This window comes from Oratosquilla oratoria, chromosome 5, assembly GCF_046742065.1.
Source record: "Oratosquilla oratoria isolate Oo_2021 chromosome 5, ASM4674206v1, whole genome shotgun sequence".
In the NCBI taxonomy this organism is placed as follows: domain Eukaryota; kingdom Metazoa; phylum Arthropoda; class Malacostraca; order Stomatopoda; family Squillidae; genus Oratosquilla; species Oratosquilla oratoria.
This window is the reverse complement of record NC_134781.1, coordinates 32,749,809-32,776,751: the sequence shown is the minus strand read 5'-3', so window position 1 is coordinate 32,776,751 and position 26,943 is coordinate 32,749,809. Positions and strand designations below refer to the sequence as shown.

The 26,943-nt window shown below is 39.5% G+C and overlaps 1 protein-coding gene across 3 annotated transcripts in view; it reads left to right on the top strand.

Annotated features, from left to right (window-relative positions):
- upSET (SET domain-containing protein upSET) overlaps positions 1-26,943 on the top strand; it is an 85,359-nt gene that overhangs the window by 51,625 nt on the left and 6,791 nt on the right. The window contains exons 6-15 of one of the 3 annotated variants that reach the window (XM_076185117.1): positions 2,138-2,401; positions 9,201-9,431; positions 9,560-9,789; positions 10,174-10,842; positions 10,982-11,209; positions 11,560-11,888; positions 12,122-12,264; positions 12,396-13,271; positions 13,407-13,839; positions 26,152-26,280. In XM_076185117.1, the coding sequence (XP_076041232.1) occupies positions 2,138-2,401; positions 9,201-9,431; positions 9,560-9,789; positions 10,174-10,842; positions 10,982-11,209; positions 11,560-11,888; positions 12,122-12,264; positions 12,396-13,271; positions 13,407-13,839; positions 26,152-26,280 (3,532 nt within the window). Of the gene's footprint in view, positions 1-2,137; positions 2,402-9,200; positions 9,432-9,559; positions 9,790-10,170; positions 10,843-10,981; positions 11,210-11,559; positions 11,889-12,121; positions 12,265-12,395; positions 13,272-13,406; positions 13,840-26,151; positions 26,281-26,943 lie in introns of all 3 variants that reach the window. The other 2 variants (XM_076185116.1, XM_076185118.1) reach the window with 2 other exon arrangements.

Sequence of the window (26,943 nt, the reverse complement as noted above, 5' to 3'; positions counted from 1 at the left end):
TCCCCCATTTTACATCTGCCCTCCTTTTTGCCTCCTTTATCTTATGTTTATATATATATATATATATATATATATTTTTCTTTGTACTTCATGTATGTTTCTTTCCCATTTTGCAAGCAGTCTTTGAATGCTTGTTTCTTCTCTTCTACAACCTACATCCCATCACTCACTTTCCTTCTGTTTTCTTCCATCCTCCCTGTTCCATACACCATCTTTGCACACCTTGTTACTCTCTCCTTGAAACACCCCCACTCCACTCCTACCTCTACTATATCCTTCACCTCCTCCCACACTTCTCTTAGCTTCTTCTTGTACTCCTGCTTCTTTTCTTTCTCATTTAAGCATTTTACTACAAGAACCTCCCTACCTCTGTTCTTTTCCTCTTTCTCCATCTGTCCTCCACATTCACCTTACCTTCCACCACAAAATTATCTGATATTTCCCCACTCTCTGCCCTAAGAACGTGGACACCCAGAACTCTTCCTACTCTTCTCCTGGATGCCACTATGTAGTCCATTAAAGCCTTATCAACCACTCTTCCATCCACTGCCCTCTTCCATGTGTATTTGTGCTTTGTTTCTAAACACTGTTAGCTATCATCAACTCTCTAAACACCTCTCCACCATCAACTCTCCAGTACGATTTTTTCCTGGAACTTCACACTTCCCAACCACTCCATATATTGATTCATCTCCTACTTTAGCATTGAGGTCTCCCAGTACTACTATATTGACATTTCTCCCTAAACCCTCAATACTCGTTTAAATCCTAAAAACCTCCCTTTCCTCTACACCCTTCTCATTACCAGGCCCATATGCACTTACAAAGATCCACATCTCCCTTCCCAATATCACCTTCATCCACATTAACCCTGAAGAAACCTTCTTACACTCCACCACATGCTTACCTATTTCTTCACTTACTAGTATAGCCACCCCTTCCCTCACTTGTCCTCTTCTTACTCCTGACACCCTGTATTTGAATTAGATAAGTACAGGCAATTTCATCATAGTAAGACAACAGGGCAGGACTCATAATAATGGGTTTAAATTAGACAGGTTAACCTCTTCAATATGAGTCAAATTCTCGTGCACAGTGTTAGGCTGCCTGATGTAAGATGATTTGATAATACATCACAATACGCACATTATAAAATATAAAGTTACAGTTGTAATACTCATTCTCTTTCACCCTGAATGTTGATAACCACAGAAAATGTGATCAAGCCTGTTCACAGAGTATGGGGGTCACTCAGCTACACCTACAAAATAGATATAACCAGGAAACCAACACCATCATTGACGTATACAGTACCTGCTTGCTCCTCATGACATTGACATTGGTGTCATCATATGCTAAGGGTTAAGAAGGAAATAAGCAAGAATTGGTTTACCAACAGAGTGGCCAATGAATGGAATAGATTCAGTAAGCATGTAGTAAATGCTGAAACAATTGGTTGTTTTAAGAGAAGATTAGATAATTTTATGGATAGGGATGACAGATGGTAAGGGACATGGAACTACCTAGTGTAGGCCTTATGGTCTTGCAGTCCTCTCCATTTTTATGTTCTTACATCCCTGACTTTCATTCCTGATATATTAAGCTTCATTGAGAAAGTAACCAAGAAACTGAATGTACATACATATACCAAAGGCTTTTTCCCCCTTACAAGGGAGGTAGCCAAAAAGATAAAGGCATAAAAACCATTCCCACCCATTCCATCCCTGAATACACTCCACTCCCCTCCACCCTCTACCCTCCCTCTTATCTTGGCACCTCCTGAATGACGGGTCATCCCTGCATCTTGTCCACAGCCCTGGGTCAGAAGCAGTGTCACAAGGCACAGCACATCCACAGCAAGGCCAGCAAACACAGGAGTTAGACAGCCAAAAGAAATATTCACATTATTCATAAATATTTTTAAACTCAACATCAGAAATCAAATTAATAGGGCTATTACAATGTTCAGATTTGGACATGGTTTAATATTTCATATGGGTTGTATAGAACTAATTTCCATCATATATTTGTCTAGATTGTAAGCATATTGGAATATTTCATGTTAAATTGGGAAATGTTTGTCTACTGATAATTTTTGTTTTATGTAGAATTAATGTGATTATATTGCTTTGTGCAGCGTAAAAGTAGTAGTGTAAGTGCTGATGGAGGAGACGACAGCTGCAGTGGTACTCATGTGGAGAGACTGCGTGCGTGGGTGGAAGGTTATGAATCTGCAGTTACAAATCATTATTCTCCGGAGCTTCGAGCTAGGGTTCACTCTGCTAGAATTAATGGGATCTCTGCTGACCTTCGAGCCTCCACTCAGAGTATCATGAGTCATGGGCAGAGATGTCATACCCTTCCCAACCCGTCGCCTCTCGTTGATGAATATGATAAAAAGGTGGGTATGGTGATATTGATTGATGTTTGTTTTTAGGAACATTTTGATTGAAAGTCATGTTATTACTCTCCAAACAATGGAAAAATTAATTTAGTTAAGTGCAATCATTGCTCTAGTCCTTGCAGAATGATATACAATAGTTACTTTTTGCTTGCATAATTATGGCATTTTCTACATACATATACCAATGGCACTTTTCCCCCTTACAAGGGAGGTACCCAAAAAAACAAAGGCATAAAAACCACTCCCACCCATTCCATTTCTATCATACTCCACTCCCCTCCACCCTCTTCCCTCCCTCTTATCTTGGCACCTTCTGGATGACGGGTCATCCTTGCATCTTGTCCACTGTCCTGGGTCAGAAGCAGTGTTGTAAGACACACCACATCCACAGCAAGGCTGCTTCATCAAATTGGCGACCCCCCCTCTCCATCCCCTCATGCAGAAAAGGAGAAGACTGAGAGAAATCCCTTCAGGCTGCATCAAATTTTCCTCACACATATTCCCTCTCCCCCCACCCCCCCAACCATTCCACCTCATGGATCACAACATCATCCATATACAACCATTCTCCATTCACCCCTGTTTTCTGTCCTCTCCCATCCTTCCTCAACAGACATTCCCCTCTTCCCCAAAGCCCCTTTTACCCCATCCATCCATCTCATCCTAGGTCGCCCCCTCATGTTCACTTCTTCCACATCTGCCTTCCACACCTCTTTTACTAGTCTTTCTTCACTCATTCTTTCCATGTGTCCAAACCATCCCAATACTCTTTCATCCACCCTATCTCCCAACTCCCTTTCCACCCCTGTTCTCCTCACCTCATTTCTCACTCTATCCAGCCTAGTAACCCCTATCATACTTCTCAGACACCTCATCTCAAACACATTCAAACTCCTTCTCTCTTCATCTTTTATGTTCAATGTTTCTGCCCCATACAGTGCTGTCAGCACAATCACTCCTTCATACAGTCTCCTCTTAGCCTCCATTCCCAAATGTCTATTCCTCATTACACTTTTTAATCCACCAAGGCATTTACTCGCTTCTCTCAATCTACATTCTACCCCCACCTCTACTCCACCCTTTCCTGCCACATTTGCACCCAAGTATCTAAAACTATCCACTTCCTCCAGTCACTCTCCCTTAATGCTTACTTCCAGTCTGGTGCCACTTTCACCCCTTGTACATCTCATCACCTTATCTTCAACTTTCTTCTTTCACACACTTTCCCAAACTCTGTCACTAACTTCCTCAATCCCTCCTCTAATTCTGCTAGAAGCGCATTGTCATCTGCAAACAACAGCTGGATCACCTTCCACTTTTCTCCATTTTCTTTAACCGTCTCCAATCCCTGACCCACCACACTTGCATTTACCTCTCGCACCACCCCATTCATGTATAAGTTGAACAGTTAGGGCAACATAGCACATCCCTGACGAAGTTCCACCTTTACCTTGAACCACTCACTCTCTCCATTTCTAATCCTGTCCCATGCTCTACTACTCTCATAAAAACTCCTGACAGCTCCTAGAAGCTTTCCTCCTATCCCGTATATCTGCAAAAACTCCCACAGTGCCTTCCTGTCTACCCTGTCATAAGCCTTTTCCAGATCCATAAAAGCCCAAAAAACATCCTTACCCTTTCCTATAGGTTTCTCACATGTCTGTCTTACCACCAAAATCTTATCTATGCAACCTCTACCAGTACTAAATCCACACTGTTCCTCATCAATTACTGCCTCTGTTTATCTCCTAATCCTCTCAATCAAGATCCTCCCATAAGCCTTCCCAACTATACTTAACAAGCTAATCCCTCTGAAACTACTACATTCACACTTGTCCCCTTTTCCCTTGTAAAGTGGAATTATATAGGCACTCCTCCAGTCCTCCAGCACTCTACCCTCTCTCCAACAAACATACCTCACCAGCCAGTCCACCATCACTGTACCTCTTTTTTTTTTAGACATTCTGCATGGCATCCATCCAGACCAGGTGCCTTACCTGCTCTCATCATCTTAACAAGTGCCTTCACTTCATCCTTCCTTATTTCTCCTCCATTTTCCTCACTCATCACAGTCATTTTCTTAGCACTTCTCACTGCAACTATCTTTCCCTCCCTATCCTCCTTCACATTTAGCAATTCCCTAAAATACTCTGCCCATCTTCCCCTCACTGCCTTCTCTTCCTTTGTCATCTCTCGATCTGCACCTTTTACCTTTTCATCTCTACTTGATTCGCCTCCTCTTCCTCTCTTAATTTCTTTCCAAAACATCTTTTTATTACTTTCAAAATTTTCTCATACTCTTACCCCATTTCACATCTCTCCTCTTTGCCTCCTTTACCTTGTATTTACCTAGTTGTATTATACGGGAAGGGGAGCTATGCTCGTGGTGACCCATTTTTGTATCTCGCAAAATCAAGTTTGTTCTTAAATTGTTGTATTGTGTTTGCACACACTATTTCTTCATCCAATTTGTTCCATACATCTATCACTCTATGTGGGAAGCTGTTCTTTTTCAAGTCTCTTCTGTAGTTATCCTTTTTGAGTTTCATTGCATGTCCTCTTGTTTTTCCTCTGTCCTGTTTTAATAGGTCCTCTATTAAGGCATTCTTTTCCTTTCATAATTCTGTAGACGGTTATTAGGTCCCCTCGTTCTCTTCTTTGTTCCAGGGTTGGTAATTCCAGTTTGGCCAGTCTTTGTTCATATGTTAGGTTTGCAAATGTTGGGACCAACTTTGTCGTTGCTTTTTGTATTCTTTCTAATTTTCTTGTATTCTTTTTTGTACTTGGTGACCATATCAGTGCGGTATATTCCAGTTTTGGCCTTATCAGTGTTTGTAATATTTTCATGATAACTTCTTACTTCTCTTTTCATTGTACCTCTCATATGACTCCCTTGTCCTATTTTGTAACCAATCTGTGAACGCTCACTTCTTCTCTTCTATAACCTTTGTTTCCTCATCCCACCATTCACTACCCTTCCTTGTATTTCCTCCCATCCTTCTTGTTCCAGACACCATCTTTGCACACTTTGTGACTCCCTCCTTGAACCATCCTAATTCCTCCTCCACTCCTAGCACTTCTCTATCCTTCACTCCCTCCCACTCCTCTCTCAGCTTCTTCTTGTACTCCTTCTCCTTTTCCTTTAAAGAGTTCACTCTAAGCACCTCCCTACCTTTTGTCCTTTTCCTCTTTTGCCATCTATCCTCCACTCTCAACTTACCTTCCACCAAAAAATGATCTGATATTCCCCCACACTCTCCCCTTAGAACAGGGGCATTCTACATGAAGTGTACACACTTTTTGGCAAAATCTTGACACTAGGTCATCGATTTTGATAATTTTTTGCAAGCAGGTTGAGTCTAATGAGAAAACATTAAATACCAATTTTTATGGCTCTGGGTCACCTATGACCATTTTTATGGTAAGGTGAATTTTGGGTCAAACTGGTTGACCCTAAACCTTTGAGAGGTCATAACTTTGGCCATAATTGACCGACCTAAATGATTTTGGTACCAAAATGCTTAAGAAAGAGAGGTCTATCAAATGAGTGGAAGAACGACATTCCTGGGACAATTTTGTCATGATGACCTTGTTTTGAACTCTTTGACCTTTGACCCCGGCCAAAGTGCAGCTTCGATCTGGCCAAAAAATTTCTAATGTTAGCTCCATTTTATCTTTCATAACTTCAGGAAAAATAAAAATGGGATCTCCAAAGACTTTTAATTCATGGGCATTTAAGTACCACCAGGTGGGTGGTATTTTCAGTTATGTCACTACTGGGGTCATTTATAACATCAGATAGTGTTTGTAAATAGTCGTTTTGAGAGTATATGATTTATATTGACACACTTATCATATTTCAGTCTTTCCAAAATACGACCTCTCCCCCTTTCTAGGTTGCCACTTCTTGGAAACAAAGCACTTGTAACACCTATACCAAAAGAATAAAGAAGCTGTAATTGGAGATATTTTATTCAATTTTAGAAATTTGGCACATGTCGAAAACATTAAATCAGTTATATACACATTTTGGTTAATACTGAAAAATAAAATAGAGGCAAAACAAAATTATTGGAAGCATTCAAAAGCAAAAAAAAAAAAAAGTAGGTATTCATTTGAGAAGAGTCATCACTTTGTTGCATCAGACTCCTTCTTGCTAATCATGTAGGTTCTTCCGGTTGCAGTTTTCGGTTCTACTGACAACAAAATTTTGATGTATTGTACATACGCATACTGAGTGAGTTCCACTACCTCCTGCAAGAACACACTCACGTGGCCGTAGCATAGCAAATTTTGAGAATGATACTTTTGCCTCAGGGTACTTGTCTTTGAAACTGCGATGAAGTTCCTTCAAATTGTTGAGAACAAGTCGTTTCTGTAATACCTGCTTTTCTCCTTCAGTTCGCACGACTAGACAATCCTTCTTTCCTGATAAAACTCGACTTGTGTCATCACTGCGATAATATTCAAGGACTAAAGATTTTACTTCCTCAGAAAGCACTCTGCCCAGCTTAGGGTTAGGTGAAGCTAACATTCCTTTCTCCTTTAGTATATGGTGTGCTTGTACGGCCATTCTCTGAGAGCAATCGAACTCATTCATCAGTTTTCTAATACTCATACTGGTTGCAAATATGGTTAGAATTCTGATTTGATCGGTACGACTTGATTGTTGATACTTATCCTTTAAAGACTGGATGATTTCTGGCATACAGTTGACATTACACCTTTGTGGCATATCTTGTTTTCCTGAACTACTACCAGCTACCAAATCCAGCTTTCTCTTAAAAGATTCTTCAACTTTCAACCTTTTCTCATCCACGTAAGTCGGATGCCTTATGGCTTTCCTTTTATAAAAGGGGCTCTCACCGATAAAAGACAATGATTTGTTCAGTAATTCAACTTCAACTTCTCCTTCCACAACATCTGAATCCTCTTCTTGGCTATTCATCACATTCAGCTCCGCTTCAGATACTGGACTTTGAGACTCCTCTGAAGTGATTTCCTCAATTGATAACTGTGCAAGCCTCTTCCTACAAACAGAACAAAGCTTATCACCCTTGATAAGAAAAGATGAGAACTTCTGCAAAAGCTGAGAAGAAACATTTCTTAGATCTTTCTTTTGCAGGGATTTATGGATCTTTAGTGGATCTCTGCAGTACTTTTGATTTGCCATCTTATGAAGATGAGTCTGAAAAGATCCAAAAAGCAAAAATTGACGGTTTATAAATAATATAAAGAATATTATTTGAAATTACCTTATACAAATTTAAGACAGAAGCAACTTGTAGTATGCTTCTGCAATGCTATAAATTCAAACAGAATCCGACAAACGCTTCATAACACAAAAACTGTAAAACAAGCACCAAAACGCTCATACTGAATAAACAACTCACAAATACACCGTACAGCATTTTGCACCTTCACCAAACACTGCAACACGACTCCCAGTTTACCAATCCTTTGCACCAGCCTGCAGTAGCAGCAAACACAAATGCATTTTCTCTCTCTGCAACTTCACTCCTCTCCAGTTGCAATTGCAACTGCAAGTCCATACAACTGAACGCATCATACACTCAACAATCACAATAGCATATGTAATTTCAGTTATACAGCTATATTTAAAAGTGCCAATCAGGGTGGATTGGTTTAAACCAAGTGGTTTAAACCAATGGTTTAAACCATGTTTTTTGTTTTGTTTTTTAAATAAACCACTATTTTTTTGTTGTCTTTTATCTTTGGATCAATATATCAATATAGCTGCTTCTTAATACCAGAATGCAACACAATACCATGTTCTTTCCTTTATTTCACACAACACAAAATTTTGTAGGCTAGCATTAGTGGTAATAGTCTGTAAATAAGTATGATGATAAGTTATATACCTCTTGACTGAGTCTTGGGTGGCTTCAATGGCTTGTGCAGCATGCTGTCCAAGCTAAATGTTTATGTCGGTAGACCGACAATAGCACTGCAGGTGTATGACCGACAATGGCGCTGCAGGTGTAAAGTTCTGGGCCGCGACTCCCGCACCCATAACATTTATGTTGGTACATAAATACCCATATTTTCAAAACCCATGGAGATCCCATTTTTATTTTTTCTGAGGCTACAGAGGATAAACAGAGCTAATTTAAGAAAAAAAAATTAGGCTGATCAAAGTTGCAATTTGGCTAGGGTCAAAGGTCAAAGAGTTGAAAATAAGGTCATCATGGCAAAATTGTCCCAAGAACATTGTGCTTTCACTCATTTGAAAGATCTCTCTTTCCTGAACATTTTGGTACCAAAATCGTTCAGATTGGTGCATTCTGGCCAAAGTTATGACTTATCAAAGGTTTAGGTTTGACTCCAAATTGACCTGGCCATAGATATGACCTCAATGACCTGGTAGGCCTCATACTTGGTATGTGAACTTTATTCATCATAACCAACAAATGATATCAATTTCATAAGATTCTGTGACAGAGCTGTCAGGAGGGTGTGTACACTTCACGTAGAATGCCCCAACATGTACATCTTTAACTCTTCCTATTATACTCCTATCTACCACTACATAGTCCATTAACACACTATCTACCACCCTTCCATCCAGGACTCTCTCCCATGTGTACCCTCGCATAAACAAATATTAAATAGCCTCACCAGCCAGTCCACCATCACTGTACCTCCTTTTTTCAGACATTCTGCATAACATCCATCCAGAACAGGTGCCTTACCTGCTCTCATCATCTTAACAACAGCCTTCACTTCATTTTCTATTTTCTAAATTTATATATACTTTTTCCCCCTGCTTCATCAGATTGTAGTTGCTGTTGAGAAAATGGTGTCTAACACTGCAGTCATTGAGTACCGAGGCAAGTACTTGCTGGCATCACAGTTTCAAGCACAGCAACCACTTCTGGCACAGAAATTCATGCCATTCATGCTCTTCTACCGTATGCCCAAGGAACGTCTTACTGTGTGTGTGGATGCTCGTACCTATGGCAATGATGCTAGATTTATCAGAAGATCTTGTACACCAAATGCTGAGGTTAGTTTCTCAGTTTAGTTTTAGATCAAGCATACAGGCCGCTACCCTGTTACAAAAGGGAAAGGGCATTTAGTATATATAAAACATATTTCATGTTAGTAGAAATACACCTTTTTTATTCTCTGCAGATTCGACATCTTTTGGAAAGGGGCTCTCTTCACTTATATGTTGTAACGATCAGAAAAGTTGAGCAGGACGAGGAAATCACTCTCCCACTGGACACAGCCACCTCGACTCAGGACCTGCAGTGTTCTCGTGATGAAGATCATGAATGTGAGTTAGGACCTGTGAAAAGAGGGCCTGGAGTTTCCTTGTCACCAGTCCCCAGTCTGTTAAGAAAATATGGGCTGAATCCTGGGTAAGTATTGAATAGAGGTGCTGTAATTGCAGGGGAAAAGTCCTTTTGGTATGTTTGATGTCATAAAGCAGTGCAGACTGTGTAATCTTACCAAGTTGGTGACGTAATTATTTACTTATTGCGGACCAACCTAACATTATTTGCCTGAAGAGGAGACCTTGTACTGAAGTGGAGGGTCAGTCTTCTTAAGCTAAATAAGGATGTGTAATATTTTTTATTTCTATTTTATATACCAAGGACTTTTCCCTAATAAGGGAAAATGTGTAAGTGTATGTGTAATATTAGCCAGGACAAATTGTTAAAGCATGTTATCTATTTGAAAGAATTTAATGATGTTTACTTCATTGATGGTTTTAAAAAGTTTTATTGTTTAATTTTCAGTAGAAAAAAGACCAAAACATTGAAGAGACAGAGGGGGAAACGGCTGGGTTCTACAGAAGTGCAAACGGATGCATCGACCCCAGAAGTTATTCCTCCTGTTGTGTTGACACCTGTAGTTCCCCCACCAGCTGTGTCCCCCACCATAACAACTCTTCCTGTGGTAGGGGTGACCACCCCAGTCAAGCAACGAAGAGCATCAGGTTGTGTCAAATCCCCTGTCAAAAACCCTGGCAGTTCTTCGGATGAATCCATGGTTTCCAAGGAGGTAGCTGTCACCACGAAGGAGAGCTCAGCTTCATCTTCATCATCCACTTCAACATCTTGGGGAACTTCCTCAGGCTCCAGTGCAACAACACCTACAACCACAACGACTACTCCTTCGGGACAGTCTGCACCCACAACCCCGGAAACTCCAAAGCCAGGTGACAAACAAAAGATGACTAGGGAGGAGAGAAAGATTGCTGCATATATGAAGGCTTTTGAACGAATGGAGAAAGCAGAACAAAGACGGCAGGAAATGGAGAAAAAGAAGGAAGAGGAGAGGGAGAAAGAGAAGGAGAAAAAGGTTAAAGAATGTGAGGAGGAGGATGATGGTGAGAAGGCTGACATTGGGAGTAGTGCAGACGAAGGGATGAGAAGCACTCCAAACATTGACCGGATAAAGAGAAGAGGGTAAGTTTTTCTCCTTTACAGAAATAATTATGGTGTATATTGTAATGTAGGATTTATGTGTTTTTGTTTTTGTATATGTAACTGAACAGCTTTGCATTGAATCTTTGTCTTTATTTTCTTTTTTCTGTATTGTTAACAGAAGAATTTTGCATTTGTATCTTCTAATGAATAGGAAAAAGGGAAGAGGCAAAGGGAGTCCAACAAAGAAAAATGTGAGAACAGAACCACCACCAGTTTCGGAGCTCCTTGTTGATGAGAGTAGCAGTAGTGCACCCTTGGGTCTTCTCTCCCCATCAAGTGCATCTGTGGAAGGAATAGCTCTCAACATTGCCTCTCCTCCACTTGGCCTTGCGCCTGGTAGTTTTAGGTAAGCAGGACCTTGTTGAGCCATGTGAGTAGATATTGGAGCAGCCAGGATATTCTTGCAGCTAGATAATGTCTTTTAACTAATATCAAACAGCTAAATGGGAAAGGAGGATGTGCAAATGTTAAGGTTGTAGTATTTTGTTCAGAATTAGAAGTCTTCATTCTTGTGTTGATGAATAATGGAAAGAACAGAGAAAAGTGTTGGTGCACGTAAGCTAACCTTGTGTAGCTGCACTCCCATTCTCTGTACAATATCTGCTTTAACCAGATGTAATGGGGAGATGTGGTTTTTAATGTACACTAGAGATGACGTACCATGAATCAGTACCTTTTTCTCCCCTTCCTCTTAAGGTTTCCTAAAACAAAGAAAGCTTTAATGAATGAATGGCTGAATGAAACGGTTGACCCAGTTTACCCGGGGGGAGCTGTTGGAGGTGTAGCAGACCTCAGCACGGGGGTGCCCACCTGCTACATGCGTTCTCCAGCCCCACAACTCCGCAGATCCACTTCCTGTGGTCAAGTCGCAGCACCAGGACCTGCCCCACCAGTACCACCCACTGGAGATCCACCAGGCGGGGGCTGCTCGGCAAAGAAGAGGTGGCTCAGGCTGGCCATCAGTGAGGAAACTGAAACGTTGCCCACTGTTAATGGAATATGCCCCAGTCCCAACAGTAGACCAGGTGAGTTGCCAAAGATAGTGGCAGTAGGCACCAGTTAAACTCCCATCCAAATGTGTGACATTTATATGTGAATAATATTTTTATTTTGCATTAGTTTTAGTTTTTGTGGATGTAGCAAAGTTGTGATTTCAAAAGGTGTGCAGCAGTTTATAAAACATGGGAAAGGAGTTGTGATAGGTGATTGAGACTTGCCTAGTGTATGGTCTCTTACTAGCAATTTATATGGATTACAGATTCCCCAACTGGTGGTGACTACATCACACCTCTGAAGAAGAGGCGGCTAGCACGGGAAAGCATGTCGTCAGAGCTCTCTTCAACCCCTCCTTCCACACCAATTCATTCCTCCAGTATGGATGATGACAAAATTATGGAAGAGGTCACTTTCCGCTTATTTGTTTAGTTTTTAATCTTGGTTTTGTTAATTGAAAGATATGGTTTTCTTTATTTTCCCAGATTTTTTTTATTTGTTTTGTTTTAGTTTTATTTATGTGCATTTTGTTTCTTCAGATGGAAGCAGAACTAGCTGAGAGTCATGAGAGACAGAATGATATTGATGAAGACTCTAAATCAGAAGTGGAAGTTGCAGAAGATAGTAAATTTTGTTTGATAAAGGAAGAGAAGGTAAAAAGGGAAGTAGAGGAAGAAGTGGAGAGCAAGTTGGAAGGGCTCTGTGAAGGAATGGAGGAAGAGAAGGTTTCCAAAAAAGTGGAGGTGAAGAAAGAACCTCAGGAAGATGAGGTCAAAAAGGAAACTGTTAAAAGTGAGGTGAAGGACGAAAGTGTGGAGGAGATAAAGAAGGAACGGAAAGAAGAACTAGTTGAAAGTGGAGAGGAACTGACACCAAAGCTCAAAATTAAGGAAGAACTGAAAGGGCCGAAGACTCCTGAAGGTTCTCCTCCTCCAGATGAGGTGGAGGAAGAACCTAGGGAAGATGACAAATCATCAGAAGAGGAGGGAAGAGGGTACTCCTTGCCTCAAGGACCCAGAACACCAGATTATCCCAGGCCAGTCACCCCAGAGTCTGAAGTAGACACGTCCAGTGTAGCTTCATTCAAGGGGGAAACAAACACACCAGAACTGTCCTTGGATTCTGAGCTACGAGGCCCCAGAACACCAGAGCAAGCTGAGCCCTCTTCACCAGAGAGGGTGGCTGGTGTGACAGAGAACTACAAGCAAAGTAGTGGTAGGAAAAGTGAAACGGCAGAGGGAACAGTGCCTTTAGAGAAAGGGCTGCCACCCTCCAGCACAAGACCTAGCACACCACCACCCACCTGCCAGGGTGACATGGATCTCACCAGTTCAACAACTTCTTCCCCAGAAAAGTTTCAGAATGCGTCAGAAACTTCGGAATCCCAGCCCAAGTCGGCCCCAGTTAAGAGAAAGGTGTGTGGGCCAAGGTGTTGACTGACCAATAATCCTTCCAATTAAACCGTTTGTCCATGAAATTCCAAAATTTGTAATGGTAGAGAAAAAAAACAAAAAACAAAAAACAAAAAAAACTTCTTTTGTGTATTACAGCTTTCCATCCTAGAATACCGCAAGCGCAAAAGTGTGAGTAGTGAAACTGACGGAAAGGGAAATGAAACTTTGCCACCACCAGACCCTTCATCCAACATGTGTTGCTCAGTCCCTCTCGCACGAGGAGGGGTGGTGGTGGTTTCGGCTCAGTCCAACAGCAGCCCCAGGCAGGATTCCTCTTTAGCCACACACCCTAGTCCTGCAGCAGTTAGTGTCTGCTCTTCCTCCACCCTCTCGAGCCTGACTTTGCCCTCTCTAACTTTGGATAAGATAAAATTGAGTTGTCCAGAATCTCCCATGTTAGACCTGAAACTTCCAAATGCAACTCAAAGCCATTTTTCTGACAAGGATGACGATGATGGTGAGGATGACGATGATGATGATGACACTGATGATGTTGATGAAATTATTCTCAGGGATGGACCTAAGAAAGGTGAGTTTACTTATGAACTGGCCTCTTATTATGTTTTCAAGTTTCTTAGTTGAATTTTAAATTACGTTATTAGTAGAAATGACCTTTTTTATTGTGATGTAGCACATATGGAGCTCTAACTGTGATAGACAGAGTCACAAGGTTGTAGCATTGGATAGGATAGGGTTGATTTGGGGAATGCCAAGATGGTATGGGCACATGAAAAGAATGAGTGAAGAGAGACTAGTAAAAAAAGAGTGGATGTAAGTAACTTGAGGTGAAAGCATTGGTTGCGAGAGGAATGTCTGTCAAGCAAATAAGAAAGAGTGCAAGTGATGTGAGTAAATAGTTGCTGTATATGGATGAGGAAATGACATAGCTGGAAGGGATTCCTATATATTTTCTTGAATGGGGTTTGAAGATGGGCAACAGTCAGATGATACTCTGTGACATCTATCTTTGCTGGTACTAGTCATCCTGTGGTTGTAAGTTTTGTGTATTTTTTTTTTCTAGAAAGTAGTTTTGGGTTTCAGAAAATCCATGTATTTTTCAAAAGGTATATAATTTTTATGACATTTAACTTTGTTTCTAAAATGAAGATTAATTTTTTTGAACAAATTTTCTAAAAAGTGCATGAAAAGTTTTGTAGATGTAGATTTTTACTCTTTGAAGCAAGATTTAACCTGTATTTTTCCAGCTGCTTGTATTATGTTTTGTGATAAACTTAAGATTTCTCCATCCCATTGTAAATTTTATAAACATAAATGTCTTGGTGATTCTTATAAGCTTAAAGGTGCAAATTTATTTACTTTATGTTGAAATTGGTGTGTTAGAATAGGAAAATACACTCAGCCCTTAATTTAATGGACCCCCATTTAATTGATTTCAAAGGTAATTGACAAATCCAGTGATAAGAAGAAAAAAATTGTCATTAGTAAGTCTAATATTAGATTATAGTATATATATATGTGTCCTCTTGTTTCTCTTCTGTCCCATTTTAATAAGTCGTCTTTATTGAGAATTTCCATCCCTTTCATAATTCTCTAAATGGTCAACAAATTGCCTCTTCTCTGTTCCAGTGTTGATAGATGTAATTTCACCAATCTTTGTTCATATGTCAAATTTGATAGTGTGGGTGTCATTTTTGTAGCTGCTCTTTGGATTCTTTCTAATTTTCTTATGTTCTTTTTTGTGCTAGGTGCCCACAGTGTTGCAGCATACTCTAGTTTAGGTCTTATTAGTGTAACCACTATTTTCTTTACCATTTCTTCATCCATATAGTCGAAGGCCACTTTCATTGATCTTAATAAGTTAAAAGTCTCTCCAAATAATTGATTGACATGTTTATCAGGTGTAAAGTCACTTGAGATGATCACTCCCAGGTCCCTTTCTGAATCAACTTTTTTGACTTCCTTGTTTCCAATTCTATATTGACCCAATATTCTATTTTTGCTTTTTCCAAATTCCATTATGCTACATTTCTTATGTTGAAGTTCATTTCACATCTCGACTTCATTCCCATATTTTGTTCAGGTCTTCTTGTAGCGATCTGCAGTCTTCTTCTGTGCTTACTCTCATGAGTAATTTGGTATCGTCAGCAAAGAAGTTCATGTAACAATTCACTCCCTCATTCATATCATTTATACATATGGCAAACATTAAAGGAGCCAATACAGAGCCTTGCAGGATGTCACTCTTCACATCTTCCCAGTTTGAATTTTTGTCTCTAAGTACCACTCATTTTTCTCCCATTTAAGAAATCCTTCATCCATTCCAGTAGCTTACTTTGTATTCCACCTATTATTTTAATTTTTCTTGTTAATTTTTTATGTGGTACTTTATCAAATGCCTTCTGCAAGTCCAAGAAGGTGCAATCTGCCCAGTCATCTCTTTCTTGTATTATCTCATTTAATCTCGAGTAAAAGCATATTAAGTTTGTGTACACGATCTTCTACTTCTAAAGCCAAATTGTATAGGGTTTACTAATTTATTTTCTTCCAAGTGTTTGGTCCATTTGTTTCTGATAACTTTTTTTACATATATTTGCTACTGTGCTTTTCAGGGATACTGGTCTGAAGTTTGTAGGACTCTTCTTTGTTTCCTCCTTTATATATTGGTACTATGGATCTTTCCAAACTTGTGGTACCTTTCCTTCTTTGAGTGAAAAGTCTATTATCTTGTATAATTTGTCTGTCAGTTTGTCTATACACTCTTTCAGTATCCAATTTGCAATTCCATCCGGTCCGTGCAATTTCCTAACATCTAGGTTTTTTATTTGGTCTCTTATTTCTTTCTGTGTTATCTTTATTTCTTTCATTTTAGGGGATCTTTCTTGTTGTTCATCTTCTGAAATTTGTGAGCTCTCAATTGTAAAAACAGGCCTGAAATGTCTGATCATAACTTCTGCCATTTCTGTGTCATCTATAAATTCTTTATCTCCTCCACACAGTTTTACTATTTCGTGTTTATCCTTGTGTGTGTATGTGTATATATACATGTGTACATGTATACCAATGGCTTTTTCCCCCCTTACAAAGGAGGTAGCCAAAGTCAAAGGCATAAATTCACTCCCACCCATTTCATCCCACATACTCCACTCTCATTCATCACCCCTCCCTCCCTGTTTTCTTGTTTCCTCTTGTAACCCCTACCGTACTTCTCAGGCATTTTATCTCAAACACATTTAAACTCTTCCTTTCTTGTGTTCCATGTTTCTGCCCCATACAGCACTGTTGGCACAATCACTCCTTCATACAGTCTCCTTGAAGCATCCATCCCCAAATGTCTATTTCTCACTACACTTTTTAATCCCCTAAGGCATTTACTTGCTTCTCTCAATCTATATTGTACCTCCACCACTCCTCCCTTTCCCTGCCACTTTCGCATCCAAGTATCTAAAACTATCCACTTCCTCCAGTCTCCCTTAGTACTCACTTCCACTTTGCTGCCATCTCATCACCTTACTTTTACCTACATTTATCTTCAACTTTCTTTTTGGCAACCCCCCGTGTAAGGGGAAAAAGCCTTTGGTATATGTATGTATGTATCTTCAACTTCCTTCTTTTGCACACCTTTCCAAACTCCATCATTAACTTTCATAATCTTTGCTTTGATCCTGCCACAAGTGCAGTGTTCTCAGCAAACAACAACTGGCTTATCTCCCACTTTTGCCACTCTCTTTAACTATCACCAATCCCCAGCCCATTACCCTTACATACCTCTTGCACCACCCCATCCCATTACCCTTACATACCTCTTGCACCACCCCATCCATGTACACATCCCTGTCAAAGTCCCACCTTTACCTGAAACCATTCTTTCCTTTTCAAATTCTAACACAGGCTCTACTACTATCATGAAAACTCATGACTGCTCTTAACAGCCTTCCTTCTATCCCATGTATCTGCAATACCTTCCACAGTGCCTTCCTGTCTACCCTGTCATAATCCTTTTCCAAACCCATAAAGGCCCAAAAAACATCTGTAACTGAACATAAAGCTTTCTCACACATCTGCCGTACCACAAAAATCTGATCCATGCAACCCTTACTTGTCCTAAACCCACACTGTTCTTCACCAATTACTCCCTCTGTTCCTCTCCTAATTCTCTCAATGAAAACCCTCCCATAACCCTTTTAACTACAATCAACAAACTGATCATTCTGAAACTACAAAACTCACACTTGTCCCCTTTGCCCTTGTAAAGTGGAACTATGTTGAATTTGTTTTATTTATTGAACTGATGGAACCCCCCCCCCCTTTTTTTTCTCTTCATTAAATCAAGGGATGTGTGTATACATGTTCTTGACTTAAATATGTTAATGAAATTGAACATTGATACATTTTAAACTCTTAGTGTGCTTTTAAGGTTACTGGCATTATGCATATGGTGTATTTATGTATAATTGATGTTTTATTTTAAGATATATTCAGATTTTTTTTATTAATATTATTTATTTATTATTTATTTATTTATTTATTTATTTATTTATTTATTTTTTTTTTTGGGCGGAGGTGGAGATTGAGGCTACCTTTCTATATTTTTCTCATGCAGAATTAAGGCATGCTTTGACTCAGTGAACCCACTCATGGCAATTGGTATATTCGCAGACCATGAATGATACCATTTTATTATTATATATTCTTTTATGGTTTTTACATGATATGAAGTTAGGATTTGGGAGCAGATTCATTGCAGAGTAGGATAGAATACTTTATTACCGTATCATTATGAAGTGATTTGTCCACATTTTTTGTGAAATGTAAGGGTGGGAATTGGGATATTTTAAAAATGTTTTGGCTGCTTTGTGTGTAATGTGAGGTGATGCATAAATGTTACTGATTTAAAGAATTGTGAAGGAAAATGTTATTTGTGTTGTGGCTAAATTTTGGGGAAAAGATTAATTCAGCATTTTACTTTTCCCACTATTCAATTTATATATCAATTTAGAGCACTTCACATAAATGACATTTTTATTAACTTTTGGGTAAGGGTGGGTGGGTGTATGTTCTGAATTGGCTACTGGGAAAAGGCTATTTAGTTAATATTTGTATTACAAAGGAAATGACCATGGAAATGATGCCATATTAAAAAGGCGAAAGGTTAGTATAGAATGTATAGGTAGACATTGTCCAGATAATAATTGATATTGCTAGATAACATTTAAATAAAAGGAGTTTTACTGCATGTGTGTATGTATGTATATATATATATGTATATTTATATATATGTATATATGTATATTTATATATATGTATATTTATATATATGTATATTTATATATATATATTTATATATATGTATATTTATATATATGTATATATATATGTATTTATATATATATATGTATATTTATATATATGTATATATATATATGTATTTATATATATATATATATATGTATATATATATATATGTATATACATATACATATATATATATATATATATACATATATATATATATATATATATATATGTATATACATATACATATATATATTATATATAGATATATATATATATATATATATATATATATATATATTATCTATATATATATATATATAAATAAATCTCTGTATATATATATATATATATATATATATATATATATATATATATATATATATATATATACAAGAGTGACCAATGGGAAAAGAGAAACTGATAATTTTTGTACAACACTGAATGGGTCCCAGTGATAAGAGATACATTTTAACAACCACAATGCACATTAATTCTAAGCCATCAACATCGGGAGACCCAATGGAGGCCACATGCAGAAATTGAAAAGTGAGTTGGGGACAAAAACTTAGGTACCAAAGTAAAAATAATAAATTTTCTAAAATATCCTACATTATCAGGTATTTACCAGCTCTAGTACTTTGTTGGACACCCCTTTCTCTTGATACATTCTTGGAGACGTTTAGGCAGATGCTGCCAGATTTTGAAACCACACAGGGTCCATATTCTTCCAAATATCCTTGATGGCTACCTCCAGCTTGGGTATTTATGAAGTGTCGCGCTCACATAACTTACCTTTGATGAGCGCCCAGAGGTTCTCAATTGGGTTTAAATCAGGTGAATTACCTGGCTAATCTTTTATGTACTCCACATCACAGAATGCAAACCATTCTTTAATGAGTTTAGCAGTGTGGTATGGTGCACCATCCTGCATAAAGACATCTGTTTTGCACTGAATAAATCAGTTCTCCAAATGATCATTAAGTAGCTCAAAATATTGGTCTGCATTCAGAGTTGCATTTTTTGGTAGTATCACTAATGATCCCACACCATGGTAACCAAAAGCACCCCAAACCATCAGTGAATCAAGATATTTTACAGTATTGTGTGTGAATTTTGGGTCCATAGGATCACTATCAGGATGACAGTATACTTTGCAATGACCGTTTCCAGTAATGGTGAAAGTGGCTTCATCACTCCACAACACATTTTCCCACTTCTCTACATCCCACTGTAAATATTTGCGGTGAAAAGCGACCTTGTTCTTTTTCTGTTTTATGGATACAAGTGGTTTCTTGCAAGCATTGTGGTGTGAGAATTGCAGATCATCATGCAGGTGGTGGCATGCTGTTCTCACAGACACATGACCAAGTAACTTAGGGTTCTTTTCCTTTAACTGTGGTGCTGTTATACGTGGACTAGCATCCACTTGTCTCCTCAGTACCTTCAGAGTACGAGGAGTAGTCTTTCTGGGGGTTGCTGTGGGCTTGTTCTATTATGGCAGATTGGCTCCACCAGCATCACGAGTTTTCTTGGCCTGCCGCTGCACATTACGCAGTGAAGTGGAAAAATGTGTTGTGGAGTGATGAAGCCACTTTCACCGTCACTGGAAACTGTCTTGACAAAGTGTACTGTCATCCTGGCAGTGATCCTTTGGACCCAAAATTCGTGCACAGTACTGTAAAACATCCTGATTCACTGATGGTTTGGGGTGCTTTTGGCTACCATAGTGTGGGGTCACTAGTGATATTACCAAAAAATGTAACTAAATGCAGACCAATATTTTGAAGTACTTAATGATCATTTGGAGGACTGTTTTATTCAGTGCAAAACGGATGTCTTCATGCAGGATGGTGCACCATACCACACTGCTAAACTCATTAAAGAATGGTTTGCATTCTGTGATGTGGAGTATATAAAAGATTGGCCAGGTAATTCACCTGATTTAAACCCAGTTGAGAACCTCGGGTGGTGCTGAAAAGTTATGTGAGTGTGACACTTCATCAACCCCCAAGCTGGAGGTAGCCATCGAGGATATTTGGAAGAATATGGACCCTGTGTGGCTTCTGAATCTTGCAGCATCTGTCCCTAAATGTCTCCAAGAATGTATCAAGAGATAGGGTGTCCAACAAAGTACTAGAGAGCTAATAAGTACCTGATAATGTAGGTTATATGAGGAAATTTATTATTTTTACTCGAGCACCTAAGTTTTTGTCCCCCATCATATATATACAGCAACGGGTAGAAAGAACAAAACAACCACAACCACCTCCCACGATTCAGTGCGATCAATGCCCTCGGTTGTTCAGGGCACGAATTGGCCTTACGAGCCATAAGAAGGCTCACCACCCTAATAATACTTAACCTCTTATAACCCCCCTCCTCTATTCAACCCTCTATTGGGACTGGAAACTATGATACTCGGATACGAGTACATGCCGACGACGATATATATATATATATATATATATATATATATATATATATATATATATATATATATATATTGCTTTATAAGGAAAAAAGGGACCAGTGTGAGTGTAGTAGTTTCAGAGGGATCAGTTTGAATGTAGTTGGGAAGGCTTATGGGTGGGTTTTCATTGAGGATTAGGAGAGGTATAGAGGGAGTGATTGATGAGGAACAGTGTAGGTTTAGGACAGGTAGGGGTTGAGTGGATCAGATTTTTGTGGTAAGGCAGATACGTGAGAATGCTTTAGGAAAAGATAAAGATATTTTTTTGGGCCTTTATGGATTTGGAAAAGGCTTATGACAGGGTAGAGAGGAAGATACAGTGGGAGGTATTGCAGATATATGGGATAGGAAAGCTGTTAAGAGCAGTTGAGAGTTTTTATGAGAGTAATAAAGCCAGTGTTAGGATTAGAAAGGGAGAGAGAGGGGTTTGAAATAAAGGTGAGACTTTGCCAGGGATGTGTCATGTCGCCATGGCTGTTCAATTTATACATTGATGGGGTGGTGCAAAAGGTAAATGCAAGGGTAATGGGTTGGGGATTGGAGATGGTTAAAAAAAAATGAAGAAAAATGGGAGATAAGCCAGTTTTTGTTTGGTGACAACACTGCACTTGTAGCAGGATCAGAGAAGGGATTAAGGAAATTAGTGACAGTTTGGGAATGTGTGTGAAAGAAGGAAGTTGAGGATTAATGTGGGTAAAAGTAAGGTGATGAGATGTATAAGGGGAGAGGATAGCAACAAATTGGAAGTGAGTATTAATGGAGAGCGACTGGAGGAAGTGGATAGCTTTAGATACTTGGGTGCAAATGTGGCCGGAAAGGGAGGAGTGGAAGTGGAGGTAGAGTCTAGATTAAGGGAAGCAAATAAATCCCTTGGGAGATTAAAAAGTGTATTGAGAAATAGACATTTTGGAATGGATGCTTTGAGGAGATTGTATGAAGGAGTGATTGTGCTGACAGCACTATATGGGGCAGAAACATGGAACATGAGAGAGGAAGAGTTTAAATGTGTTCGAGATGAAGTGCCTGAGAAGTATGGTAGGGGTTACTAGGCTGGATAGAGTAAGAAACGAGGTGAGGAGGAGAATAGGGGTAGAAAGGGAGTTGGGAGATAGGTTGATGAAAGAGTATTGGGAACATGTTTGGACACATGTAAAGAATAAGTGAAGAAAGATTAGTAAAAGAGGTTTGGAAGGCAGAGGTGGATGGAGTGAACGTGAGGGGTTGACCAATGATGAGATGGATGGATGAAAGGGGCATTAGGAAATAGAGGGATATCTGTTGAGGAAGGAAGGGAGAAGACAGAAAATAGTAGTGTGTGGTGGATGATGGGTGGTTAGGGAGTATGTGTGAATATTTTGTCACAGCCTGAAGGGATTTCTCCCCATCATCTCATTTTCTGCATGAGGGGATGGAGAGGGGGGTCACCGATTAAATGAAGCAGCCTTGCTGTGGATGTGCTGTGTCTTGCTGCATTGCTTCTGACCCAGGGCAGTGGGTGAGATGCAGGGATGACCTGTCATCCAGGAGGAGCCAAGAAAAGAGGGAGGGAGGGGTGGTGAATGGGAGTGGAATATGTGGGGATGAAATGAGTGGGAGTGGATTTTTATGCCTTTGACTTTGGCTACCTCCCATGTAAAGTGGGAAAAGGCCCTTGGTATATGTATGCACAAGGGGAATGGGACAGATGTGATTGTAGTAGCTTTATGGATTTGGAGAAGGCTTATAACCGGGTAGACAGTAAGGCACTGTGGGAGCTATTGCATATACATGGGATTGGGGGGAGCTGATAAGGATAATCAAGATTTTTTATAATAGTGCCAGCATTAGGATTGGATATGGAGAGAGTGAGTAGTATGAGGTAAAGGGGAGGCTGTGTCATGTTACCATGGCTGTTCAATGTGTACATGGATGGGATGATGTTGGAGGTAAATGCAAGGGTAATGGGCAGGGGATTGGAGATGGTTAGAGATAGTGGAGAGATGTGGGAGGTGAGCCAGTTGTTGTTTTCTGATGACACTGCTTGTGGCAGGGTCAGAGGAGGGATTAAGGTAGTTAGTGACAGAGTTTGGGAATGTATACAGTAGCAGAAAATTGAAGGTAAATGTGAGTAAAAGTAAGGTGATGGGATGTACAAGAGTGGATGGCAGTGAGTTCAAAGCCTTACAGGAGAGAAGTTAGAGTAAGTATTTGGGGTTGCATGTGGCAGGAAATGGAGGAGTATTGGTGGAGGTAAACTGAAGATTGAGAGAAGCAAGTAAATGTCTTGGGGGATTTAAATGTGTCTTGAGAAGTAGGCATCTGGGAATGGATATAAAGAGATTATATGAAGGGGTGATTGTGCCTATGTACTGTATGGGGTGGATAGTAGAATTTTGAGAGAGAGGCAGAAAGGAGAAGTTGAATTTGTTTGAGATGAAGTGTAAGAAGTATGGTAGGGGTTACAAGGTTGGATAGAGTGAGAAATGAGGAGGTGAGGAGGAGGGCAGGGCTGGAAAGGGAGCTGGTGGACAGGACTGATGAAAGATTATTGGGATGATTTGGACACTCAGAAATTAATGAAGATGATCAAAAGAGGTGTGGAAAACTGAGGTGGACAGTGAACTTGAGGGAATGATCAGAGATATATGGATGGGATGAAAGGGACTTTGAGCAAGAGAAGAGTATTGAGCAAGGAAGGGAGAAGGTAGGGGATAAAGTAAGTGGAGGATGTTCGTGTGTGGGAGAAAATTTGATGCAGCCCAAAGGGATAAATTCCTGTCTTCTGTTTTCTGCATTAGGTGATAGGTTGGGTTGCTGTGCAAGTGAAATGGTCCTGTTGTGGATATGCTGTGTCTTGCTGCATTGTCTCTGACCTGGGCAGTAGGCAGGAGACAGATCACCCATCATCCAGGAGGAGCTAAGATAAGAGGGAAACAAGGGTGATGATGATAATGGAATGGGTTGAAGTTAATGTGCACCTTTGACTTTGCTACCTTCATTATAAGGGGAGCCCTTGGTAGACATAGATTTATTTTTAACCCATTCAACTCCGATGACAAGATGTCTTGTCATTTGGTCAAATAAAACAAAAAATCATAATAAAACAACAAAATGTTTGATGATCAAACAGCACCAGAAAAATATGACGTCATCAGTCCTCCTCGAGGAGGACTGATGACGTCATATTTTTCTGGTGCTGTTTGATCATCAAACATTTTGTTGTTTTATTATGATTTTTTGTTTTATTTGACCAAATGACAAGACATCTTGTCATCGGAGTTGAATGGGTTAATTTTGAAGATTCCCAGTACAGAGAATATCTAAACAACCCTCCAGAGCTTGTTGTATTAATATATCATTCATAAAAATCTCATTAATGGCAAAGCATCTAATGCATAAATATTGGTTGTTAGCAAGGACTTTTGAAAATTAATTTACATAGATGGCTGTACCCACTAGGAGTATATTATCCATAGGTAACATGATGTGAGTTGACCTTCTTAGTTTAGGAGCTACCCCTCAGTTGATTGGAATAACTCATCAATTAAAACATAATGTAAGAGTATCATCTAGTTAAAGATTTCTTAAGCCCCTTTTGGGTGTGAAGGGTACCCCACAGTGATTTGTAAGTTGTCAGACAAAAGAAAATACACAGGGTATTCCCTAAAAATGTACACACTTTTTGAATTGTTTCATGACATCAGAGCCATTGCTTCATGTTGTCAGCTTTGTCTGGAAAATGGTGGTCATCAGTTAGGACATTGGTGAATACATGGGGGTGGGATGTTAGCGTATTTTTGAGTTGGGCATGCTGTTGAGTCATCATGTGTCTGTGACATCACAAGTCTTCTGTTGATGTGGCAGTTGGGTGGAGCAGCAGTTATAGTACAGCTAGCAGTGAGCCAGTACTATTCAACACTAGTAGCTGAGTGTAGTCCAGTGTTAAATAGTCCTAACTTACAGCCAACTGTACTGTAACTGTTGCTCCATTGAATTGCTGCCTTCAGCAGAATTGACTTGTGATATCACAGACACATGATAACTCAGCAGTGTGACCAGTTCAAATGTATGCAAACAAGGGGGACTAGGCTAGATTAGGGGGAAAGACAAAACTTTAATTTCAAATGGATGATTCCCATTTATTGGACACTGCTGATAACAAGGACCAGTAGATTTGATGTTATGAAACATTGATAAATGTGAGTGTATTATTTTGGGACAACCTCTATGGGGCCAAGCACCAATTTGAAAGATTGTGTTCATACTGTTATGTAGTGATCCATGTGGTGGGGCTTCTTCCATCAAGAATGTCATTAGCACAAATGCATTTGAATCCACTGGCTACTGGTGGCATATTGCTGTGGGTATGGGATACTTAAAACTTGCATTTAGCTTTGCCATGAACTATCGGCATTACAACTTTTTAATTTCTGTTCAGTAAATTACTGTGATGAGAGGAAGGGTGGGAGGGGTGTGGAGTGTATTTAGTGATGAAATGGGTGGGAGTGTTTTTATGCCTTTCCCTTTGTGGCTACCTCCCTTGGAAGGGGGAAAAAAGCCTTTGGTATATGTATGTATGTATGTAAATTACTGTGGAAGTCGAGCTAACTTTACTCAATTGTTAAATGTAAATAATGTATACTCTTCCTAGTGAATAGTTCTTATATCAATCAGTCAGTCTGCCCCTGGTCTCTTTTGTAGACCTGCAGTCTTATTTCAGTGAAGTAAAATTGTGTGTGCTTGATGTCTACAGTAATTTCTATCTATATCAAGGGCTTTTTCCACCTTACAAAGGAGGTAGCCGCATCAAAAGGCATGAACCCACTCCCACCCATTCTACTCCCATCCACCACCTTTTTCTCCCTCTCATCTTAGCTCCTCATTGATGACAGGTTATCCCTGTATCCTGCTCAGGGACAGAAGGAATGTAGCAGGACAGGAATTTACTGAACAGAAAGTAAAGAAATGGAATGGGAACATTTCATGGGGAATCTTATAATTGTAAAAGTTTTGTGTATTGTGGTTGTATGGGTGCATAGAACTCTGTGATGACCTCACTTGTAGTTAACCTTCTTCTGGGTGTAGACCCAGAGGTAGCTTAAGTGGTGGTATGAAATGATTTTTATCATTAAACAGATAACAACAACGGTAAGGATGTACGATGGGATGATGCACCAACACTTCTGGAGAGACAGAGAGAAGATTTAACAGCAAGACTAAGGAGAGAGTTTGGTCTTTGCATTGAGGAAGATGATGAGAAGACTGGTGAGTAGTGTGTATATATATATTTCTTTTTCTTCTCCAGTCAGTTTGTTTTGATTAGGTGGTTCAGTTTAAGGGGGGACTGAACACCTAGAATCATGAAATTTCCGTCCAAAAATCGAATTTTAGATATGGGCATATTTGAATAATATAAACATCCTAAAAGTAAAATATGAACGACTTTTTCCTCCCCAGCTTAATGGAGGGAGTTTAAGGGGCCTGGGAGGCGTGTCAATTTAAATGGCTCACGCAAGAATAGGCCCTAAATATCTATAAATATGTCTTGTTTTCGCTTGTCTATTTCTGTGAAACAGCTATATTTTTGTACGTCTGGCATCAACATGACTTCCTCTTCCGTGTGGTGTGCACAGCACAGTTTAAGCCTAAGTTACCCATCAAACATCAGAGTAGATTGATGCATAAACACGTCACTGACTGTGGCAATATGGTGTTCCTGTGCCACTGCTTGCCTCATCTCCTGAACATTACTACACTTACTAGATGTTCAATCATCAACTGCGTCACGATGAAGAGGAAAATCAAAGAAAAGATGAAAAAATTGAGCAAAAAGTGGAATGAAAGCTGTGCTAGAAGGAGGGCAAGGCATGAGAGGCCTGGAGGAGGGGACATCACCTCCTCGTGCGTCACCACCACCACCACCACCAC